At 38.2% G+C, this 24,579-nt stretch overlaps 1 protein-coding gene across 3 annotated transcripts; it reads right to left on the bottom strand.

Moving 5' to 3' along the window:
* Positions 1 to 325: 325 nt before the first annotated feature.
* On the bottom strand, positions 326 to 24,331 carry LOC139144649 (histone-lysine N-methyltransferase SETD1B-like). Of its 3 annotated transcripts, none has more exons than XM_070715359.1 (17): positions 24,105 to 24,331; positions 23,860 to 23,990; positions 23,442 to 23,546; positions 21,390 to 21,660; positions 17,614 to 19,070; positions 16,250 to 17,092; positions 15,035 to 15,214; positions 14,188 to 14,428; positions 12,820 to 13,045; positions 11,476 to 11,598; positions 10,061 to 10,911; positions 9,603 to 10,015; positions 8,365 to 8,917; positions 7,613 to 7,788; positions 6,913 to 7,050; positions 4,014 to 4,271; positions 326 to 3,283 (listed from the first exon to the last, which is right to left on the bottom strand). In XM_070715359.1, exons 1-17 carry the CDS (start codon positions 24,187 to 24,189, stop codon positions 3,110 to 3,112), a joined length of 6,225 nt encoding a protein of 2,074 aa, XP_070571460.1. In that variant the 5' UTR covers positions 24,190 to 24,331; the 3' UTR covers positions 326 to 3,109. The 3 variants fall into 3 exon arrangements, with proteins under 3 accessions (XP_070571460.1, XP_070571461.1, XP_070571459.1); XM_070715360.1 differs by having other exon boundaries at positions 10,106 to 10,911; XM_070715358.1 differs by having other exon boundaries at positions 9,603 to 10,911.
* Positions 24,332 to 24,579: the final 248 nt, after the last annotated feature.

The raw sequence follows: 24,579 nt of genomic DNA, 5'->3' as shown, positions 1-24,579 counted from the left end.
TGACACCACTGCATATTCCCTCCCCAGGCCCTTCCTAGATCATTCACGTTTCAACAGTGACAGTTACGACAGGCAATGCCATCTTGTTATTAACTGATTAAAGTATTAATTACATCCATATTTACCTGTGTGGGTGTTTTACTACGATTGGATCCTGCACTGATAAGTTCTGTACAAGACTTAGGCAGCTTGTCTAGCAGCCATAAATGTTCAGTGTTAGACCAATAAACCAATGCTGATGAGGAATCTTGTACCTTACGATAATGATCATTTATATTGTCAGGAAAAACTGACATAAATAAATGAGAACACACACAGACCAAACTTTACTCGTGCAAACTTTTTGGAAAAGTACCCTTTATACATCTTACAAAAAAATTAAATAATACATCATCTGGACATGAATAGTTTCATTAAATCTACACAAGACTATTGAAGTGACAGAATATTCCAGGCATTTGGTGAATTCCAAAATTGAGAAGTCAAAAAAATTGTCATATTTACAAACAGTGATTTTTAGATTGACTGCTGATATTGCTGGCAAACTGTCAAAGAATAACTGCTTTGTTGCTGTTACTTCAGATACTCAGAGCAACACTGTAAACTGTTGTCAGATACATTCTCTTCAGTGACCACATATTTGTTTTATCCTAGACATAAACTGTACACTTAAGAGGGTATTGTCGGCAATGACTAGAAGACTGTGTATATTCAATCCGGTGTATACAATGTTATCCAATACAGGAACTCAGTGACCCATTGTGACACTCTGACATTGTTATTTCATTGCTGTATCATATCAAGATATTTATCCCATAAATGTTTAACATCTTTGATGCTCTGTACAAATGGAGCTACCAAGTAACACTAGGTGGTCTCTCTCATCTGCACAATTTTTTCAATTGACATAAAAATATCTGGCAGCCATACTGGTGCATGCATATATCTGTGTGGCAGCATGTAAAGTTTTATCAACAATATGACATGTCTCTTGGTTTAAATTGCTAGCTTATTTGTAACATATCCATTGTGCAACCATAGCAACAATGCAACCAATAACTGTCATTAATTATCTGAATATGAATCAATTTGTCACGTTACTTATCCTTGGATTCAGGGAAACTTGTTTCTGAAGTTGATTGTTCACGACATGGCCAACGCATTCTCTGATATTGAAATCAACTGAGTACAATCAAGAGGCTGTAATAAAACCAACAGTGCAAGAATAATGTTGTTGTTATTGTTTGTAGATCGTCTGAATAATTTTCAATGATTCTTTGCCATATGAACTTTGTGACACTATTTTGAAGTTACTCAATGCCATATTTTGGACAATACCATACACAAAATAGCTCAGGACATAGGTTATAAAGCCCTGCTCAGTGTACCGGTATACGGAGCAGAAGTTGCATTTTTTGTACAAAGTTACTGATATGAATATGATTTGACAATAATTGGTTGTTTGAAAGCAAGATGTCTCATGACTTGTCATAAACTATCTCAGACTGTAGAAAAATACAAACCATGTTTGTACATATGAACAATGGTCTGATATTTTATACGGTGACAATGCTATTCCACGGCTAAATGTATTGTAACTGACTGCAGATATTTTGTTAACAGCTGTCTTAATTCTGTTGTTGGTGTCTTTGCAGACACTCACTCATTGGACACACCACGGTCCCTCACTCATACAATGAGTGTGTCCACGGAGGGACCGTGGACACACTCATTGTATGGTTGTATGTCATCATTGTTACAGTTGGTGTTCCTGAACCTAGCCACACTCTGTCAATAACTTTCAGGTCATAAACTCAGATATCCTATCCACGACTCAAATGAGCCTCAATACCATGTCTGATGAAACAACTAACTTACAAACAACCAGATATTCTAACACAGCTCAAAAATAAACAATTTATCAAAATGTATTGATATAGGCAGATATCAAATCAAAACAGGCCAGAAAATAAAACAACTCTGACCTTATGATGTACACCTACTTGCCATGACATGTAAGCCAACCAGTAATTTTCAATGATGGCTGTCAAAACACCAAATAAGGACATGACCGGGTATAACAGGTCACCTGATCCCTATTGTTGAATAAGTGATCTGATTGGTTGTAGCAAACAGTGGCTATCCATAATGCATATCAGTTATGCAAAACCAGTGCAGACAAGCAAATGGAAATTTTTTTGGTGACAGATTTCTTGGAATTAATAATGTATCGACTAACTTGATAAGATTCAGACAGACGACAATGCTTTGTGAGATTGTTGACACTGTAGTCTCAATAAGTCTCTTTCATAAAACTGTACAAACTTGCATTTAAATGAGCAAAAAACCCATGATCTTGACTGAAGAAATAACAAAAAAATAACTTTTTCACCAAAAACAGGCTGTCTCTACGACTCTATTTACAAAACTATGAATGTTTGCTTTTTTACAGAAGTAATTCTCAGCAGCAGTAAGATTCTGCTGCAATAAAAATTTACTATGTTCAGTTTTTATAATAAACAAGATTTTTATAGACTCTGGATTTTTCCACACTAACAGAAGTCAATATTGTCTGTTTGTATTAAATCTTACACTACTTCTAATACTGCTTAGTGAACTGCAAAATTCAACATAAAGAGTTCAGTGTCAGCAACTACATAAGAATAAACATTGGAATGTACTTTTTTTCCTCAATATTTTCAAAATGTACAACTGTACATAAAAACAGCAAAATGACCATAGTCCCTGATTTGGTGGTGGAATTGACATTCTCAAAGATGGAATCATCCTTTGTGTGTTTTCCAAAGCTTCTAAGATTTCGGATTATCATCAGGATTCCCAGCTTCCCTGTTTTCAAATTGGTTGACATATCAGAACTGTCAAAAGCAGATGTCAAGACAGATTTGTGATGCAGCAATGTTCCTGCACTCCCTGCTACACAATGCAATGTGCCGTCCTGCTATGTGAATCGTGGAAGGAGATTCCAAAATATTGGTTCAACAGGGGTTATCTCATGAGCAGAAAACCTGAGATTAACAATTGAGGTCATCACAATGATGATATTATGTCAATTCTTGGAGAGCCGTGTCCACCACATGAGGGTCAATAATTAGTTGAGATAGCCACGGCATTGAGGTCCATTACACAAGCAAGGTATTTTATCTTCTTCAATTGGGAATTTGTAGTCATATGTGATCTCCTCACCAGCTTTGATTGGTTGCTTGGAGTAGATGACAATCTTCTTGTCAGAATCTACAGTTATAATCTTGGCATAACAGTTAGGCTGTAAAAAAGATAAGGAAAACTAACATGAGTCATGGAAATGAACTTTAAATATGTGTGTTGATTTAACTTATTTAAGACTACATCAACCTTGTATGTGATGCTACCACCTTTTCTGTGTTGCTATCAAACCATTTGTTTCTAGCACTATATTGGTGTTTCTATCAACCCATCTGTGTTTCTATCAACCCGTCTGTGTTGCTATCAAATCAGTCTATATTACTATCACCCTATTGGTGTTGCTATTTCCCTGTCTGTGTGTTACCAACCTGTCCATAACACTTATTAACAAGAAACAAAGAGTTACAAGGAAAAACTCACTGAATGTGATAATTCAGGTTTATTTTGCAAAGGTCAATGATCATAAAATGGTTTCAGACCTTCATTATTTCCATTTCTACTACCCTACAACTATAATGCAGTGATTTATCAGATGGCTAGTCCAGCAAAGAGATCTGGAAACCATGGTAACAGTTACCAGGTTACTGTCTTTGACCAAAACTCTGAAGTAAATGAAACATGTTACTTTGATCCAATGATGACACAGCACATCATGAAAGAAACACATCTTGTAGAGAAGTTCAGCATTACACGTAAAGTTTGAAAACTTAGTCAAGCAATTGATTCTATTTTCTGGCCAAAATGTTACCTATCATTTTGTGACATCGCTCCCTCTGGCTAAGAACTAAACCCAGACATAGATAAGTTACGTTTCTTAATGACTGACTTACGTTACAACTGTGGTTGATAAATCTGGCAAAATTTCCACATTTGGTAGCATCAATGACGTCATGTTCATCCACTCGGAACAGATAACTGCTACCAATGCCCATCTTTTCATATCTCTTCTCTCGTTCTTCAGCGATGACCTGACGTACCACTTGTCCAACGTATTCCACCACCATTTCATCAGCTGCTATGGGTTCCAATGCAAACAGACCCCAGTTGTGGATGTCACTCTTGGAGAATTTCAGTTGCTTCTTACGATACTGTAACAGAAATAGGTCCATGGTTAATCAGTCATAAACAAAACATCACACTGGACATGGCAATAACGGATTGCATTGGGAGAGACAGAGTGTGTAGCATGGCAATAACGGATTGCATTGGGAGAGACAGAGTGTGTAACATGGCAATAATGGAATGCATTGGGAGAGACAGAGTGTGTAACATGGCAATAACGGAATGCATTGGGAGAGACAGAGTGTGTAACATGGCAATAACGGAATGCATTGGGAGAGACAGAGTGTGTAACATGGCAATAACGGAATGCATTGGGAGAGACAGAGTGTGTAACATGGCAATAACGGAATGCATTGGGAGAGACAGAGTGTGTAACATGGCAATAACGGAATGCATTGGGAGAGACAGAGTGTGTAACATGGCAATAACGGAATGCATTGGGAGAGACAGAGTGTGTAACATGGCAATAACGGAATGCATTGGGAGAGACAGAGTGTGTAACATAGCAATAACGGAATGCATTGGGAGAGACAGAGTGTGTAACATGGCAATAATGGAATGCATTGGGAGAGACAGTGTGTGTAACATGGCAATAACGGATTGCATTGGGAGAGACAGAGAGTGTAACATGGCAATAACGGATTGCATTGGGAGAGACAGAGTGTGTAACATGGCAATAATGGAATGCATTGGGAGAGACAGAGTGTGTAACATAGCAATAACGGAATGCATTGGGAGAGACAGAGTGTGTAACATGGCAATAATGGAATGCATTGGGAGAGACAGAGTGTGTAACATGGCAATAACGGAATGCATTGGGAGAGACAGAGTGTGCAACATGGCAATAATGGAATGCATTGGGAGAGACAGAGTGTGTAACATGGCAATAACGGAATGCATTGAGAGAGACAGAGTGTGTAACATGGCAATAACGGAATGCATTGGGAGAGACAGAGTGTGTAACATGGCAATAACGGATTGCATTGGGAGAGACAGTGTGCAACATGGCAATAATGGAATGCATTGGGAGAGACAGAGTGTGTAACATGGCAATAATGGAATGCATTGGGAGAGACAGAGTGTGTAACATGGCAATAACGGAATGCATTGGGAGAGACAGAGTGTGTAACATGGCAATAACGGAATGCATTGGGAGAGACAGAGTGTGTAACATGGCAATAACGGAATGCATTGGGAGAGACAGTGTGTGTAACATGGCAATAACGGATCGCATTGGGAGAGACAGAGAGTGCAACATGGCAATAATGGAATGCATTGGGAGAGACAGAGTGTGTAACATGGCAATAACGGATTGCATTGGGAGAGACAGATTGTGTAACATGGCAATAACGGAATGCATTGGGAGAGACAGAGTGTGCAACATGGCAATAATGGAATGCATTGGGAGAGACAGAGTGTGTAACATGGCAATAACGGATTGCATTGGGAGAGACAGAGTGTGTAACATGGCAATAACGGAATGCATTGGGAGAGACAGAGTGTGTAACATGGCAATAACGGATTGCATTGGGAGAGACAGAGTGTGTAACATGGCAATAACGGAATGCATTGGGAGAGACAGAGTGTGTAACATGGCAATAATGGAATGCATTGGGAGAGACAGTGTGTGTAACATGGCAATAACGGATTGCATTGGGAGAGACAGAGTGTGTAACATGGCAATAACGGAATGCATTGGGAGAGACAGTGTGTGTAACATGGCAATAACGGATTGCATTGGGAGAGACAGAGTGTGTAACATGGCAATAACGGATTGCATTGGGAGAGACAGAGTGTGTAAAATGGCAATAACGGAATGCATTGGGAGAGACAGAGTGTGTAACATGGCAATAACGGATTGCATTGGGAGAGACAGAGTGTGTAACATGGCAATAACGGAATGCATTGGGAGAGACAGAGTGTGTAACTTGGCAATAACGGATTGCATTGGGAGAGACAGAGTGTGTAACATGGCAATAACGGATTGCATTGGGAGAGACAGAGTGTGCAACATGGCAATAATGGAATGCATTGGGAGAGACAGAGTGTGTAACATGGCAATAATGGAATGCATTGGGAGAGACAGAGTGTGTAACATGGCAATAACGGAATGCATTGGGAGAGACAGAGTGTGTAACATGGCAATAACGGAATGCATTGGGAGAGACAGAGTGTGTAACATGGCAATAACGGAATGCATTGGGAGAGACAGAGTGTGTAACATGGCAATAATGGAATGCATGGGGAGAGACAGAGTGTGTTACATGGCAATTATATCAGATTGCATTGGGAGAGACAGAGTGTGTAACATGGCGATAACGGAATGCATTGGGAGAGACAGAGTGTGTAACATGGCAATAACGGAATGCATTGGGAGAGACAGAGTGTGTGACATGGCAATAACGGAATGCATTGGGAGAGACAGAGTGTGTGACATGGCAATAACGGAATGCATTGGGAGAGACAGAGTGTGTGACATGGCAATAACGGAATGCATTGGGAGAGACAGAGTGTGTAACATGGCAATAACGGAATGCATTGGGAGAGACAGAGTGTGTAACATAGCAATAACAGATTGTATTGGGAGATACAAGAGTGTGTAACATGGCAATTATATCATATTGCACACAGAGAGACAAAGAGCATAAGAGTGACTAAATGACTTACCTTAAGTTGATTGAATTTCAAGAGATCACTCATTTCAGTTTGACCAAGTGAAGACAATAACCTTCTTTGATTTGATCTTGCTTCACGGGTCAGCTGTGCTTGCTGTTTGGCTTTTTCTGTCATTAACTTACTTGCATCCTACAAATGACACAAGATGATATTATTATGACCTTCACAGAGTGATTTATAAATGGGCCATTATCATGGCCCCTTTCTGAGCTCATATCCTGGTACTTTCCTAAGTGTAGGTCTTCTATGTTCAATTATCTCTTATTCACGTTTATTTGAGACGTGTTAAAAAAAATTCAGTTACATATTGTGTACTGATGTTTGACTGTTGCAGAGTTGAAATAAAACTTTCAATGTCCACTCAACAAAAATGTTGGCGTGAGAGGTTTTACATGGGTCAAGCACATGACATATAGCATTTTTTTCATTAATTTTGTTCAACAGCAAAGAAAACTGTTTCCGTCAGAAAATTCTCATAACAATACTTTGAAGTGTATGAACATGTTATCTGGCTGCATTGTAATTCTAGGAATCCTGTATATTGGTTGAACTAGAAACACTGAAACTTATCTCTTCCACCATCCAATTTTTGTCTAATCCACTGGGTTTGTAGAAGGATGGGCTAAACCAAATAGAGGAAACAGGGGTGAGAGCATTATACAAAGGAAAACATATCTCCTTTGTAATTTACCTCAAGTGTTCCTTCGATGTCAACACTAAGAGGAGCTTGTCTGGCCTTCAGGTATTTTCTCTTCTCTTTAATAGAAATCTTGTAGTAGCCATCACTTCTTGCACAACCCGTTGAATGTTCTCGTGTTGTCTCTTCACTTTTCTTCTTTTTCTTGTGAGGGTCTGGTATTTTGGTTAGTGGTAAAAGTCAAGGATTTATCACATACACACATTCATTTTTCTATTCTGCTTTAAAAGAGATTTTACTGACAACATTTTTATATGTGTGCAACTTTGGATTACTTCTGCAAATTTTGATAAGATTAAAAGTTGAAGTAACTTTTAATTCATGGCATACAGACTGTATGTACACTACTGCCTGTAGAATTTTGGTTCAACTTTGTATGATTTAACAAATTTATGAATAAAATGGGTTGTGTCTCATCTGAATTATGATCAAAATCATAAACACATCAAGACATAATTTCAGTTTTGATAGAAATATATGTGGGTATGTTTGCAAGTATACAGTATATCCTGGTGTATAAGATGGACAACATCAGCACACAGTTACAGAAATAACTCTAATTGTGAGAAATGGCAATTTGGATAGATATAACACTGAAATGGTGTCAAATGTTTTAATTTGTTGATAAAACAAAGCCAGAGTATTGCTCCTTGACTCTGTTACAACCATGAAAAAGAAGACACAATTTCACAGCACAAAGATTCAACTACAGAACGTATTGACCATTGATATTGTGTAAAGGATATCTGGATGATAGACCCAGTGTGTATAATTCAACCATGAATCTTGACTGTTATTAAGCAATGCTTCATAACAACTCCTGAGATATTTGGCATCTTCCAAATCCACACCATCATTGAGTACACTGTACAATATTGCAAATTCTGCGTATGGATCTCGTGGAGAAAACACAACTTTTTCAGTTTCACTCGGTGTCTCTTTCACTTCCTCAACAACTTCTGGTACAACAACAACCTCCTTTTTTGGTTTCTTTTTCTTAATTTTCTTTTCCTTCTTCTTAGGTTCCTCCTTTTCCTGTTGTTCTTCAGGTTGGGCCGGCATTTCACTGACGGCAATGTCTTTCTGTGGCAGTGCTACTTTCTTAGGGGACGGTATCGGTGATGCTTCTTTCTTTGGAGATGGTGGTGATGGTGACGGAGGAGGTCTTAGGCTGTAGCTGTGTTCAAGGAACATGAACTCTACAGCTTTGTCAATTTCCTTGGACTGCGGTGGCGGTGTTGGTGACCTGGGTGGCGGCAGGGCATAGTTGTGCATTGGAGGAAGTGCATAGAGATGATCCTGCAACACAAATATCAAATAGAATTACTGTCATCTTACTATCGGACACACTGCCACTCTACACTTTTCACAAGTCTCAGTATTTCAGAAACTAAATGATCAAAGACTTGTCAGCTGTGAAAGTAATGTATTGTCATCCGCTTTTCTTTTGATCATTTTTAATCACCATACTTAAATAAACTGGTGTAATGTATCTCTACAGCTGTAATATTATGACAAAGATGTCCACCTTAAACTGATATTATCTTGTCTCATTGTATGTACAGCTGTATGTAACATTAAATCAAAGATTTACACAAGTAGCTAGATGCAATATAAAACAACAGAAAGATTGTGATTTAATCAACCAATATGACTGAATGTCAAACATTCATATTTTCTAACAAAGAAGCACATTTTCAAAGCAGTCTCAAATCATTTCAGAGTTTTTGATGCCATAAGAAAAACAAACACATATGGGCAACATCACAGATAAGAAGAATTTAGTATGTGTAACTGAATGAATTCAACATTTTTTTCCTTATAGATTCAGGGTTCTCCACAAAGAGATTTTTAGGGATGGGCCACTTCTCTGTTTTTGGACATTTTCACAAACTAAAGAATATACAAATTAAGCATTGTTACGTAAATTGGCTGCCCCTCTGTGTTTTTTCAAGCAATGCAGAACACTGAGGTTGTGACTTACAGGAACAGCTGGCACTGATGATCTATCTTGTCTATCGTGTTTTGAACAAATCAAAACTTCAGCAGCTTCTCTAGCTAAAGCTTCCTCTGTTTCAGAAGCTTCCTCAGTCCTTTCTGAATCATCACTTAACACCGGTGATACCCTGTCAATTTGAATTTCTGGTGTCACAGTCTGTGTACTAGTCCTCGGTGACACCGGCAATTTGGCTGCCTGCAGCTCAGCTGCTTCACATAACAGATCAAGAGGTCCCCTTATGTGTCCAGTTGGTGTTGGAGGAGGCTGTGAATCTAACGGTGACAGAATCATTGGCGGTGTCACCGGGCTAAGTAATGGTTCACTAGCCTGCATGCTGGGAGTCTGTATTTGAGGTCTTGGCAGAGGGCTTAGTAAGACACTGCCTGGAGTAGTTGGAGGTCCTGGCCGAGGGCTTAGTAAGACACTGCCTGGAGTAGTTGGAGGTCCTGGCCGAGGGCTTAGTAAGACACTGCCTGGCGTAGTTGGAGGGCCAAGACCTGGACTTATACTGGGTCTATATTGCATTTCCGGTCTGAATACAGGACTCAATAACGATGGACCTTGTAAGATTGGATGTCTTTGTGGAGTTCCTGGAACTGTGTGACCTGGTGTCAATGGAGGTCCCTGTAATGGGCTTGTTAATTGTCCAACATGGATTGGTGACTGTGAAGGCATGTGTATCGGACTGATTTGTGATTCCATTGTTACCGGAACACTTCCCTGTCCTGGAATAACCATCCTGGGAACAGGAATCTGGAAAGGTTCAACCTCTATCCTTGTTACAGGAGGAGGTTCCTTCATTAGGTCGGTAGGGAGTTCCTGCGTCACAGTAGCAGGGTGAGGGGGCTCCTTTGTCATAGTGGCAGGGTGAGGGGGTTCCTGCGTCACAGTGGCAGGGCGAGGGGGTTCCTGCAGAGATGCACTTTCTGCAGGCCTTAGTGATGACGGCCTTGTGAGAATTTCCAACAACATTGATGATTGTTCAGTCTTGTTAGCTGCTTTGTTGTCAGATATACTAGCAATTGGTCTCTCAGCAACTTCCTCCTTAAATGTCTCATCCTTATTATCAGTTGCCCTGGAAACACTGGTGTCTTGCTCCTCAATATCCTTAGAGGGCAAATATTCCACGGATTCCTTCAATGAATCTTCCACAGAATCCAAAGTCTGAATTTCATTTTCCTTTCTCTTCATAACTTCATCAAATTGAGGCACTTCTTTACTTTCTTCAGCAGGGCTTATCATTTCAACCACTATGTCAGGCTCTCGTTTGACACCGATTTCTAACTTTAATGAGCTAAAACCGAGAGAGAGAGGGAAAATGATTGAATGAATACTGAAAACCAGCAACTATATTTTAAACTAGTAATTATCAATAATACTTTACAAAACTATTATGGTATGCCTGACTTGAGTGAAAATCTAAAACTCAGTAATGAACTAATCACAAAAAGGTAACATTTGGGTAATTTCACTAGTGAAAGAAGAGTTATTGAAAACTTTTTGATTTCAATTGATTAAATGATCTGTCTAATATAAGAAAATCAAACACTGCTGACATTATGCATGTACATCACAAAATGACTGACAAGTGAAAATGATAGACAACATTTCAAATACTTTCAGATGGGACCAGTGATTTTTTGATGAAAGCATAAAATGTGCATATGTACTGAATGTTATTATGCTGAATTTTTCACATCCACTGAGAATGTTAGAGTAACAGAAGTAAGACTATTAGACATTAACTCTACATTTGCAAGGTGATAACTATCAAACCAGTAAATCTGCCATCAAAATAATTTATGTAGGATTTAATGAAATACAACTACAACTTTACAGCAGCTATGACTTGTGTTACCTTTTATCTGGGGTGTCCTCTTTGGATGGTGTCTCTGTTTCAATGACATCTTCTATAGATTCTGTTTCTGTCTTTTCCTCCACTTCTCTAACATCAACTTTGTCAACTGTCACGTCAGTTTCACTGAAATTTTAGGCAAAATGATCACAGGTAAGTTCTTAACCACAGAGAAAATAAGAGATGTTATTGTTTTTGTATGTTACAAGGGTATTCTGTTATTATAAATATGTGTATTACATGATATACCAGGGACATAGTTAGAGTGGTCAAATCTGTATGTAGATTGGTTCAATGTTCTATTGAGTAGAACGCAAATTGGAAGCAGATAGATATTCACACTTCCAGTTTTCTCAATACTTTACTAATCTACTGCTTGTGTGAATACATCTTAATGTTTGTGGAGTAAATGCCGTTTTCACTATCTTGTGTTTGTGTCAAGCAAGAACTGAATTTTCCCCATAGAGTCAGCTTGGACAAAGCCCATGTTCAATTTCCCCATAGAGTCAGCTTGGACAGAGCCAATTTTGAATTTCCCCATAAAGTCAACTTGGACAGAGCCCATTTTCAATTTCCCCATTGAGTAAGTTTGGACAGAGCCCATGTTCAATTTCCCCATAGAGTCAGCTTGGACAGAGCCAATTTTGAATTTCCCAATAGAGTCAACTTGGACAGAGCCCACTTTCAATTTCCCCATTGAGTAAGTTTGGACAGAGCCCATGTTCAATTTCCCCATAGAGTCAGCTTGGACAGAGCCCATTTTCAATTTCCCCATAGAGTCAACTTGGACAGAGCCCATTTTCAATTTCCCCATAGAGTCAACTTGGACAGAGCCCATTTTTAATTTCAAATGGTCAGTAAACATCAGGAATTTCTTTGTCTAATACAGAAATTTGCACCTTAACTCTTGACTTTAATTTTCCATTTTGAAAGAGAATGGTTCAAAGTTTCCTGGAGGAAAATTTGAGCAGAAGTTAAAGTCTTTCAGTTTAGAGGCGCATGATACTTTTAAATTATATTTCATGAATGACACTTGGTTTTTCATCAGTTTACATTTAACACTTCTGTGACTTTTGAACAATGACAGTATGTGCAAGTTGCTGTTTGGACATAATGCAATCTGCTTAAATGATTTGCATTACATTGATGAAAACATTTTGAAAGATGAGAAATTCTGAATGTGAAAGCTGCAATACAGCAAACCTTAGAAGCTGATACTGAAAACTGAATAATATTAAAAATCAAAAAACAAATTATATATACAATCAAAGGTATGAAAGGTAATTTGTTAACTTTGTTGCAAATATTGCCGACAAACAAATACCGAACCGAACATGTGATACCTACTTGATGATAGCCTTATCAGTAGTTTCCGAGACAGCCTTGGTAACAACTTCCTTTTCTTCAGCCACTTTCACATCTTTCTTCTCAATGTCTACCTCCTCATCATCTTCATCTTCCTCAGAATCCTCTGAGTCTGATGAACTGTCGTATGCTGAACTGCTTTCAGCTGACTCTTCAGATTCAGATTCTTCATCAGAACTCTCACTGTCACTTGCCTTACTCTCTTGATCTGAAACAATACATTGAATGTGAAAAAAGAAAGTAGCATATCTTAGTGACTTGGAAGTCTGATAAATAAATCTTGATTTCCTAGCATGGTAAAACTTGATTTCACTTCATAAAAGATCTTATAGATAATGTTTCTCTGAGGCAGAACACCCATAGTTTTGTAACTTGTCAAGCCTAACATTTGAGAAATTCTTTAAAAAACTTATTACTTCTTGGCCATTTTCGTAACTCAGCACAGAATTGCTTTACACTTCAAAGAAACTTCACTTGATGAAGACATTGATATTTTCCAGCATTGTAGCATATTTGACACAGTTTCTAGCATTGTGGCATATCTGACAGTTTCTAGCATTGTGGCATATCTGACACACAGTTTCTAGCATTGTGGCATATCTGACAATATCTAGCATTGTGGCATATCTGACACAGTTTTTAGCATTGTGGCATATCTGACACACAGTTTTTTGCATTGTGGCATATCTGACACACAGTTTCTAGCATTGTGGCATATCTGACACACAGTTTCTAGCATGGTGGCATATCTGACACAGCTTACAGCATTGTGGCATATCTGACACAGTTTTTAGCATTGTGGCATATCTGACACACAGTTTTTACATTGTGGCATATCTGACACACAGTTTTTAGCATGGTGGCATATCTGACACATAGTTTCTAGCATTGTGGCATATCTGACACACAGTTTATAGAATTGTAGCATATCTGACACACAGTTTCTAGCATTGTGGCATATCTGACACACAGTTTTTAGCATTGTGGCATATCTGACACATAGTTTTTTGCATTGTGGCATATCTGACACACAGTTTCTAGCATGGTGGCATATCTGACACACAGTTTCTAGCATGGTGGCATATCTGACACAGCTTATAGCATTGTGGCATATCTGACACAGTTTTTAGCATTGTGGCATATCTGACACACAGTTTTTAGCATGGTGGCATATCTGACACATAGTTTCTAGCATTGTGGCATATCTGACACACAGTTTATAGCATTGTGGCATATCTGACACACAGTTTCTAGCACTGTGGCATATCTGACACACAGTTTCTCATATTGTGGCGTACCGTTTTTCGTATTGTGGCATATCTGACACACTTTTAATGATAAAACATTTACCTTCCATTTCTGAGTCAACATCTTTGTCATCATCATCATCACTGACCAGACTATGTCTTCTCTTCCGTGGCGATATTCCTGACAAGTCTGATAACTGACTGGCAACATCCGATGTATCCTTTTCCCGTTCTGAATCAGAATCATCCATGATGGATGGCGTGGATGGTCTTGCTCTCTTATTTCCACGGCTTTCATCCTCTTCTTCTTCATCAGCGGCAGTCACTGATGGCTTACGTTTTAACTGTATCACAAAATTATAGAATGCAAAGCAAAGATTAGTGGGCAATCTGTAAGAAGTTTCATTACTTTGTCCACACAATATAAACTAACATATAAACCAAATCAATTGCAATTATTGTGGTTGTAAACATATGTGCAATAAGATGTTGTATCAAGTTTTGGCATGCTTTCCCTAGTTACAGACTTCTGTGTCCATTTCTGAGTTATTTCATTGTAGTTGCTATGTGCGTTGCTATCAGAAAAGGTTCTGTTCATTCAACAAACGACAGACAGAGATTTGAGTGCCTCTTATTACGGCAGCACTAAAGCGGTTTAAGCTGACAACATCGCTTGATTTTTCTACTTCATTACAACACAAATACAGTTACACAAGTTCGTTTGACAAGTTAAGCAAGCAAGTCTCACGGCTGAGGATCAGAATACACACACCATATTGTGTCAATGCTCATTCTGTCACAGCTCCAGTACATTGTGAAGCAGATACACTAAGCTTTCCCTGCAATGACGTTACCATTTTCTTATACAATGTAAACAGTTAGACGTAGTCAAAAGCTTAAAATCTGAACTGAACTTCAAAATCTTTGAGATGATAACGTCACAGTCTTACCTTGAATGATGGCATTCTGGGCATAGTAGCCCGGAGTCCCAGACCTAATCCCATATTTTCCATCCCAAAGTCTCTCATAGCTGCACCACCCCATGCTGCAGTTGTAATTATTGGCAGTGTCTTCTCCCTGGCTAGGGTTCCTGATCTTCCATCAGCTAATTCTGACTTTAAGCTTGGTTGCTGAAGAGAGAAATCATTTGATCAAGTATCTTAATGGACTAACAACCTATCAGCAAAGACACAATTAGACAGCAATGATGGCCAACTGATTTAACGGGACTCACTGTGATTTTGTAAAAAGTCTACAGATTATATATCAAGCAGCGGTAGCAAGGCTTGCGGCTTGCAGTAGTGTTTTAGAGTCTGCATTGGTGAGCTCAGTTCACCTGCTTTTTCACTCCAAAATTCTTTAAATATTCAAAAATTTTCAAAATTTTGAAAGAAATTACTGCTATCCCTTTTCTGCCAGGCCAGTTACTTGTCATGTGCAATGTTAGTAAAATTGTGTAGAACCGAAACCTTCATGTATTTTCACCTCCTGAATATGTCTGTTATGACAGGTTATGTCAGTAAAAATTATATTCACAATATATGTTCTATCTATGTTTTATGGGCTTTCAAATGTTCAAGTGATATATAAACTTGGCAGGATGAGGTGTACTGCCTCCTAACTAAGAAATATGAGGTAACACTTTTAAGATATATTCAAGCTTTTTGAATATTACTATTCAAGTTATAAGGACTAGTTTCCTTAAAGGGACAAAGTCAGCCATTTTTCATGACTTTTGTTTGATACAAGATATTACTTATATTGTTTGACATGTTGAAAGATACTGAATGAATGGGTGACCATGCATATATTCGACCCCAGTTTTAGACATGATCAATGAAACCACAACAAAAATGAATTACTGGTTATGACCATTAATTCATTTTCACAATGGTTTCGTTTATCGTGTCTAAAACCGGGGTAAAATATATGCATGGTCATCCATTCATTCAATATCTTTCAACATGTCAAACAATATAGGTAGTATCTCGCATCAAAGATAATTCATGAAAAATGGCTGACTTTGTCCCTTTAACCGACACAAAATTAATTGTGTTTAACCTGTTCACCCCTTATTCCCTGTAAACAGGTCAACATTAACCATTGATAACAATGGATTTTGGGTTAAACCATGGTGGTGAAAGGGTTCAATGTGCAGTTTATACCTTAGCTTGTTCTTCGTTCTTGTCCCACCATGTTTCAAGAGCTTTAAAAGCTGATGACTCAACCATTTTCTTACACAAATCTTTGTTCATGATCTGTTTCAGTCCTTCCACAACTTTCTGTAACACACTGTTCACAACCTCTTGATTTGGGTCCTTCTTGACTTCTGTATAGCCAGGAGGCGGCACTGTAGGGTCAAAGGTTGGGAAGGGAAACACAGGTTGTGTCTGATCAAATGGCGTCGTCTGTGGTGGTGGCTGTTGATGTGTTGGTGGCATAACAGGTGGCCATGGTAAACTGGTTGAAAAGTTTGGTGTCGATGGCATTGGTACTGGCATTCCAGGCCTCCATAGACCCATCCTAATTAGCATATCCGGTGATGGATACATGGTGTTGTAATTACTTTGATATCCGGCATTGGGAATTTGTCCGGGAAAGCCTGGCATCGGAGCCTGTGGGGGAGGTATTGAAGCTGGAGGAGGTGGAAATGTACCCTGTGTTGGTGGTGGTGCACTGGTTGGTGGAGGTACACTGATTGACATGAGTGGTGGCGGTGGTTGAGTCACATTGTCCATTGGTTTTCCACTTGATGTTGATGGTGCTGGCGGAAAACCAGGTGGAGGAACGGAGAAATTTGGCGGCGGAAATGAAGGATTGAACGGCAAAGGCGGCATTGCAGCAGAGGGCGGTATTTGCACAGAATTGGCTGATAGTGCTATCGGTGGAGGTTCATTAACTTGAAGAGTAGTTTCATCACTGATTGGAGAGAGACTCATCTTATCATCATCATCTGATATGTCCATTTCAACACTGTCCGTGATTGATTTCTTATCGGAGGTCTCTTCCTGCAAACAGAATGATTGAAAAAGTGAAGATACTCCACAGACACAAAGAATGTAAAATCAAAGGTGTGCAAGTATTCAAGTAACACCAATCTTGACAATTATTGTACCTGATCAGGTCATGATCTGATGGTAGAATTTTCAAAATGAAAAAAATTAGGCTATTGTTATTTTTAATAGCAAACATTGGACTTCAAATGTGAAATAATAATTGAAAATAATCGGCCATTTTACAACCACAATAATTGATAATAATGTGTTTGGCTATTCAAGGGCCATTTTCAATCACATGACAGTGCCTACCAATCATGATTTATAGACCTGTTCCACAAAAAGTGAAAGTTTCAAGCTGGAATAATCACCACTGGCCAGCAGAGATGAATGAATTTGTAAAATTTAGAAATTATGTTTAGTGTGTCTCGGTTAGTAGAGACACCATTGTACCGTATAGGTGTATTACATGTACCTCTGGTATGCTGTTGTAAACGGACTTAATTTTTGATGTAAGAGAAAAGATATCATACCTGACTCATCCTTGTCTCTTCTTTTACACTGATTTGTATTCCAGGTGTCGATGACCTGCTATCTTCTTCATTCAACTTACTTATACTTGGTGTGTTCTCAAACTCAGAGTGTGGAGTTCCTGAATAGCTGACTTGTCCAAAGCTATCCCGGCTATCAACATCTTCACTGATTACTGGTGTTCGTTTAGGGCTTTCACTGTACAAGTTTGAAAGTCTGTCACCAGAATGTCTACGTTTTTCCCACTTTGGCTCACTTGGAGAGCGGTAAGTACTTGGCGAGGTCTGACTGAGTTCCAATAGTCTCTCTGTCAGGGACTTTTCAGCTGGTTTGCTTGGTATTGGCACTACTTTGCTGGGCATGGGCACTGCTTTGCTGGGTATTGGCACTGGTGCAGGTGGTAATGGAGGAGGGGGTAGTAAATGAACTGGGGGAGGGGGAGTTGGGGTTATTGTCTGAGGGATTTGTGGAGGTAACGATGGCTCTACAGGTATGGGTGGTGGTGGGGGTGGAGGTGGTGTTGCAACTTTGGGTGATTTTAGATTCTCTTCATCTGAATTGTCTGAGACCAATGGCAACTCACTAAATGCACTTTTACCCCTGGTCTGTTTGAGCAACATATCAATCCGGGAATCCAAACTTCTGTATCCTGATGAATCCGGAGATGGTGATGGATCAGAGTTTGAATTTTTCTCTTCTTTTGGAGACAGCACTAGTTTGGCAGGTTTTTGTTTCTTTTGTTGGGCTTGAGTTTGTTGATACTGGGTAGCCTGACTTGTAGGTAGCTGTTCCACTTGGCCTTGACTTTGTGATGGATATGGTGTGGTGGTAGGGGGTGCAGGAGGTGGCAGTGGTTGATACTGGCTTTGCTGGTGTTGGTATGGAGTAACCTGTGGCTGCTGATACTGACCCTGGTAGTCTTTGATCATTGGTATTGAGGGTTGTTGAGGCTGGCTTGGTGGTGGTGGTGGTGGCGGTTGTCTCTGTGATTGTGCAAAATTTGGCACATACGCAGAATTGCCTGTGTAGCCTTGCATTGATTGATTGCCCTCATACGAATGGCTGACATTATGGGTTCTGTAACCAGACTCAGATGAAGGCGTACCACCGTACCCATAAGTAGAAGGCATTCCAGTCCCCCTAAAATTACCTTCCATGTTTTGAGGCATGGGGCTCAAAAATTCCGTAGAAAATGCAGTATGTGTGCTGTAGCCAGAATCTGAACTCTGAGGAGTAAAACCGTCATTATTTGAACCAAACTGTTGACTTTGAAAACTTCTTCCAACATTGTTCTGACTTCGTCGTTGATCAAGACTGCCTCTATGAAGTTCAGGAGTGGTAGATTTCTTGGCTGGTGGAATTCTTGACTTATTCCGTGGATCATTTGGTGCAGATGCTGATGCCGATGGTTTGGGTTTGTCATTTACAAGACACTCAAACATTTGCTCACATTCTTTTCCTGAAACAGAAAAGTCAGATTCACTTTTAGCAATGTAGTGAGCTCAACTCCAAAGATTTGCCTGTCAGTCAACTCTTGTTATTATTATAATTTGTAACAGTATTGTACAAAATAAATTTTGGGGCATTTTTACCTAGCTGATAAATTCTTGCATGACAAGAACAACACCAACAACACTACTGTGCAAAACACAAGTTTGGGTTTGTTTTCTGATGTTGTGTTGTGCTGCATTTTCACCGAGTTCTACTTACATACAAAATTAAAACCATTACCATACACACTGACAGAGCTGGAGTAAAATTTTGTGTACTTCATTCCTCAATTCAATCATTAGAGTTCCATTCATATGAATGTTATTTTGTGATGCAGAGCTAGATGAGGATTTCCACAAAATATCACAGATTCTTCAACATATGTAGTGGAAAGCTAACATAGGAAGTTGAGAAATTCATTTTATCACTCCAGAATATGTTTGAGAAACAAAAGACAATATAACTTCATTTAAATTAATTTAAGAAATCTAGATTGATGCAATGCTGTATATTCGACATTGTAGCCAACTTTTGTCTTTGCAACTGCAAATCGACATGAGGGACATAATTTTGAAATATCAAAGTTAAAATATCGTAGTTTATCATTAATAGCTTCTTACACTACCGGTATGTATTATGATTAGCATTACACAAGTCAATTCTCAATCCTTTATCAAACAAAACTTAAATAAAGGAAGCACAGATAACTTGGTCTGAAATCAGCATAATTACCCGCTACAATGGCCCAAGCCATACCGAAAACTAGCTACTTGATTAAAGCAAAACGTAATACAAGAGGGTATTGATCAATAATAAAGCTCAAATTTGGACAGAAAGAAATCAATGAACAAATTGTTACAAATTGTTTTGAGGTAAGGCATGACTTAACTTTATTTGAGCTACAATCTATCGAAGTTGTTTGTTCATTTTTTAAGTCATTCCCAAACACCTTGTCTTGATTGACAGCCCAGGATAGTTTTACTGGGATCTTTGAGATAATGTATCAACGCAGAAGAGTTAATGGGTCTACAATAGGAGTCCAATCTTTTTAGGCTAGAAGTCTAGTCTTTATTTTTCAATGTTCTCTACAACAATTGAAAAGATTAAATAAATACAGCTTTTATACCCTGGATTTCAAGTTGACCATTTACCATGAAAACCCTATTAATTTGTCCACTCTATTAACGCTTTTCCTGCCAAGTCCATATTTCACCACCAGGTCAAGATGGTTAAAATTAATGAAACAAAATGTATTCCATATGATGTATTTTAACATATAATAATGTACATTTGAAGGCTGTTGAAAACATAATACTGTAAAGTTGATTTTTTTTGGACAAAAGATGCTATAACATACCAAGCCAAGTGGGTGAAAATACATCATGTTTTGGCTCAATACCGCTTTTTACTGACTTGGCTGATGGGGAAGTGATACAGTCATTACTGTCTGGCAGGAAAAGGGTTAATTTGACCACCCTATTTTTCCCTCAAAACATAATTTTATTATACCCTTTATCAGTGTGACCATTGATGGAAATTGGGACTTTTTCTCAATCTCTAATAATTCTACCATCTAATCATGACACGCTGTTTCAAACATTTTATTTTCGATAAAATACACAGAACAATACAATGTACAGCACAGAATGTCTAAGTCGGGACTTCAGGAAAGTCGCCTTTATCTGTTTCAATCATCCAAGATGGTAAGCATATCACTTATGAACTATCAAAAATAGTTGAAAATCCCTGATAATTTGACCACAAAAATTATTTTGGCTTTGGTTGAATTTATAGGGTTTTTACGGTAAACTTTAGAAATATGTTCTTTGTGCAGAAATGTTACATCAATCAAGTCAATGCAACCAAAGCTGGACACAATAACATTTCAAGAAATTCATTTCTGACTCAAAAGTGATTGTGAATTGGAGGTACACTGATTGCAATAAAATATATGGATTATAGAGGTTAATAGAATTTATAATTGAGATTTGTAAATCACAAATCAAAATGGTACAAAGATACTACAATAATACCCCTGACCAACCACTTGTGGGGTCTCATCTCAATGACCAACCACTTGTGGGGTCTCATCTCATTGTCGTAATTTGTTGAATAAAATGATCTTCACAATAATTGCTTGTTTACGAGCCTTTTGCGACATACTTTCATTGCCTCATTTCTGAAAGTGTCTTGTTACTCTTATTGCAATTTACGTACTAGTTGCTTTTCATTCTGCTTCATGTCATGAATTTATAATGCATTCAGTTATAAGAATTTGAAGACTCACCTGCTGTGTCAATCTGTACAATGATAATATTTCCCATCACAGACGACCTGTTCAACTTCACAACAGCTTGCTTTGCAGAAAACACAGAAGTGAACTTGACCCTTGCAAGCCCAAGGTGCTTCTTTGTCTTAGGATGGTAGTAGATCTTGGAAGATTCAACACTTCCAAACTTCTTGCACATATCCTCAAGGAACACAGTATTGATATTGTCATTGAGATTGGAGAATGTTATCTCTTTTGGCGGCAACTCTCCAATGTAATACTGGTCATGCTGTCAAAATAGTAAAAAAAGCAAATTGAAATATCTTTTTCAATGATTTCTCTGACAATCTGAGAGAATCACACATTATCTCATTGTAAATTTTACAAAAATATCGATTACAACTTAGATTTTGGAAAAAAAACTATAATGAAATTTTGAAAGGCTAAACTCTAAAAGTATATTTTTTACAGTAATTACCTAAGTAACTGTATTTATGTCAGTTTTTATATCTTTGTTTCTATTCATTACAAACTGTGGATGATTTACAACAGACATTCATCCAGGTGTAGCATACTTATGTAAAGACAAAACACTATGTAAATTTGTTTATTCTTTGTTAATTTGAATTACAGCCTAATTCATAGACAGTCCCATAGAGCTTTCACAATACGCAACAAGTTAGAAATACAATATACGATTGTCACTCACTGGCAATTTACTTGCTTGCCAAATGAAATGCTGCATCATTATGCTTTTAAAGTAATATGCACATTGGAAAACTGAAGTACTGAAACTTTTGTTCAAATGAAACTTTTAAACAGAAATCATTCTCTTCAGAAATCAAGCATTTAAGTCATCTTGCAAAATTTGGTACTACAGAAACAATATCCCAATAATTACTGACACTTGAAATTCAAAATGGCTGCCCATCCTGTGTTAACTCTTTGGAGAAAATTGCATTTTTTGATTTTCACAAAATAATCCACTAAATACTTCAGTTACTCCATGCTCTTTAACATAAGACCTCACAATCGGTAGACAAAAAAATACTGTAGAAGTTAAGAGTCCAAATAGCTGTCCCCGAGGTGCATTCTACCTTAACCCTTTTCCTGCCAAGTCCATATTTCACCACCAGGTCAAGATGGTTAAAATTAATGAAACACAACGTATTCCATATGATGTATTTTAACATAATACTGTACATTTGAAGGCTGTTGAAAACATAATACTGTAAAGTTGATTTTTTTTTGGACAAAAGATGCTATAACATACCAAGCCAAGTGGGTGAAAATACGTCATGTTTTGGCTCAATACCGCTTTTCACTGACTTGGCTGATGGGGAAGTGATACAGTTATTACTGTCTGGCAGGAAAAGGGTTAAATGAAATTCTAACTAATACTGTGAGTCTACAGTGAAGACTTGTCAGTAGATTTGGTGTAGGGTTGGGGTCTTTGTCGGCTACAAGCTGGTGGATCCAAAATTATTTGCTCACCCCTGCTATTTCTAATACAATTATACAGTAGTGATTTCCTATAACGAGCAAAATGTATTGCTTAAAGCAACAAGTGGTTTGAAATCACATCTCTCAACAAGTTGTCATTGAAATAAGCTCTGTTAAATCTGTGTAACTCAAGAGTATGTTAGCAAATGTGTCACAATTCTCTGATTAAAGACAGTTCATTACTAGTATGAAACTTGCAAGATTATACAAATAGCATTATAAGCCAGAATAGATGGCAACAAAATTGAAATCTTTTCCCCAGACTGAAGTATTAGCCATCATTCACACTGCTGAAACAATCATTTGAATATTTTCAATTCTCTCCTACTGAGAAGATATCAAGTCACCAGAAGTAACATAACTGTCCATTTTAGAAAAAGGACAGTTATGTATCCTCCGTCCACTACGTTAGAGTGGACCTTTCAGAAACTTTTAAGAAGGGTCATAGACAGTGTAATCAAGGTCATTTTACAATCACTGCCTTTGACAAAACACCAAAGAAAAATGATTGAAACTGTTTTTCATAACTGTTTTATCTTCACCCGATTGTACACCAGCAAATGATACCTTTAATTTTGGTACTGGCAGATCTGCCTTTTCTTTGCGAGGCCATAACCGGCTTGAGAATCTGGATCTTGGATCTCGTACTACAACTTGATCTTGGTGCTGGTGCTGTAAAATAAAAATTGAGCACAAAAAGAAACTTCAGAAATGAAAATTGTTTCAATTTAGAAAACAACAACTTTCAAATGCTAGTGGGTGGATGAACACGGGAGGGGAAGCAGGGCGTTTGGAATGTCCGTAATTCAAATTTGCCTCCAAAATGATCAATTTCTGCATCATCAGCAAATCTCCAATATTTTCCAACACTACGATATTTTCCCTGTGTCCGATGAAAGTTCGGAGTATGGATGGCTGTTCCCATGGCGACTGCGTGGTTGAAGACGGAGGAAAGCCGTTGGTGTGGCAAAGATGTTCATCTTACCCCATGAACAACACCGTCGTATCTCAAAACCTTCTGTTGTCCCTTTCGGATCAAAGGATCAACAAGAAGCTTGAAACTTTTGAATTTCTTCTCTCCGTGACTACCGCCTGGTACATTAAGACCGTTGATACCTGTAGGAGAGGGAAAATACAGATAGGTCATTACGGAGCACAAAGTGCATCACTTTCTCTTTGCCAAAACACAAACATGACAAAAACATGTGCTTTTTCTTCACCAAAACTCACTCGAAGAGGTAGACTTCCTCGTGTCTTGGTGGTGGTGATCGGCCATTCTTGGCCGTTCCACCACTCTATTACCTCTGGAAGACATGACTAATGTCTAAGTAACATCATGTTGCGGAAAAAATGGGTGTATCTGCCAAAAATAGTGACCACCACTATATAATTTGCGCTGATGAAACATTGACTGATGGCAAAAGATGCATTTGTGGACACCATTGTACCCAGAGTTCTTTGCGGCGTCAACGCATTAACACTGACAGGGTTTTAGGATTTCCAGTCTGTCGTACGCCAATAATGGATAAAATTATTCGCAAAGTTTAGCAAAGCTGTCTCATTTTATCATTATTTTTATGTTTGTCTAAATTAAATAGCTTATTTGATTATATTAAGGGGACAAAATTGCAAATATTGAGATTTTTGGCCAATTTCAATTTACCTATCGTGTACTGTTTGTTATTTCGTTCTTATTTTGCAGTGT

This window comes from Ptychodera flava, chromosome 12 (assembly GCF_041260155.1).
Source record: "Ptychodera flava strain L36383 chromosome 12, AS_Pfla_20210202, whole genome shotgun sequence".
NCBI classification, from domain to species: domain Eukaryota; kingdom Metazoa; phylum Hemichordata; class Enteropneusta; family Ptychoderidae; genus Ptychodera; species Ptychodera flava.
Note: the sequence above shows the minus strand (reverse complement) of the source record. Positions and strands in the feature narration are given on the sequence as shown.

Bases quoted from the DNA above. Each gene is read 5' to 3' on its own strand.
- LOC139144649 (XM_070715358.1), bottom strand. From the start codon at position 24,189: ATGTCTTCCAGAGGTAATAGAGTGGTGGAACGGCCAAGAATGGCCGAT. The intron at 17,093-17,613 runs GTATGATATCTT...TTCTGTTTGCAG, and splicing joins AAGAGACAAGGATGAGTCAG to GAAGAGACCTCCGATAAGAA. The intron at 14,429-15,034 runs GTAAGACTGTGA...TTTGTGATACAG, and splicing joins CCAGAATGCCATCATTCAAG to TTAAAACGTAAGCCATCAGT.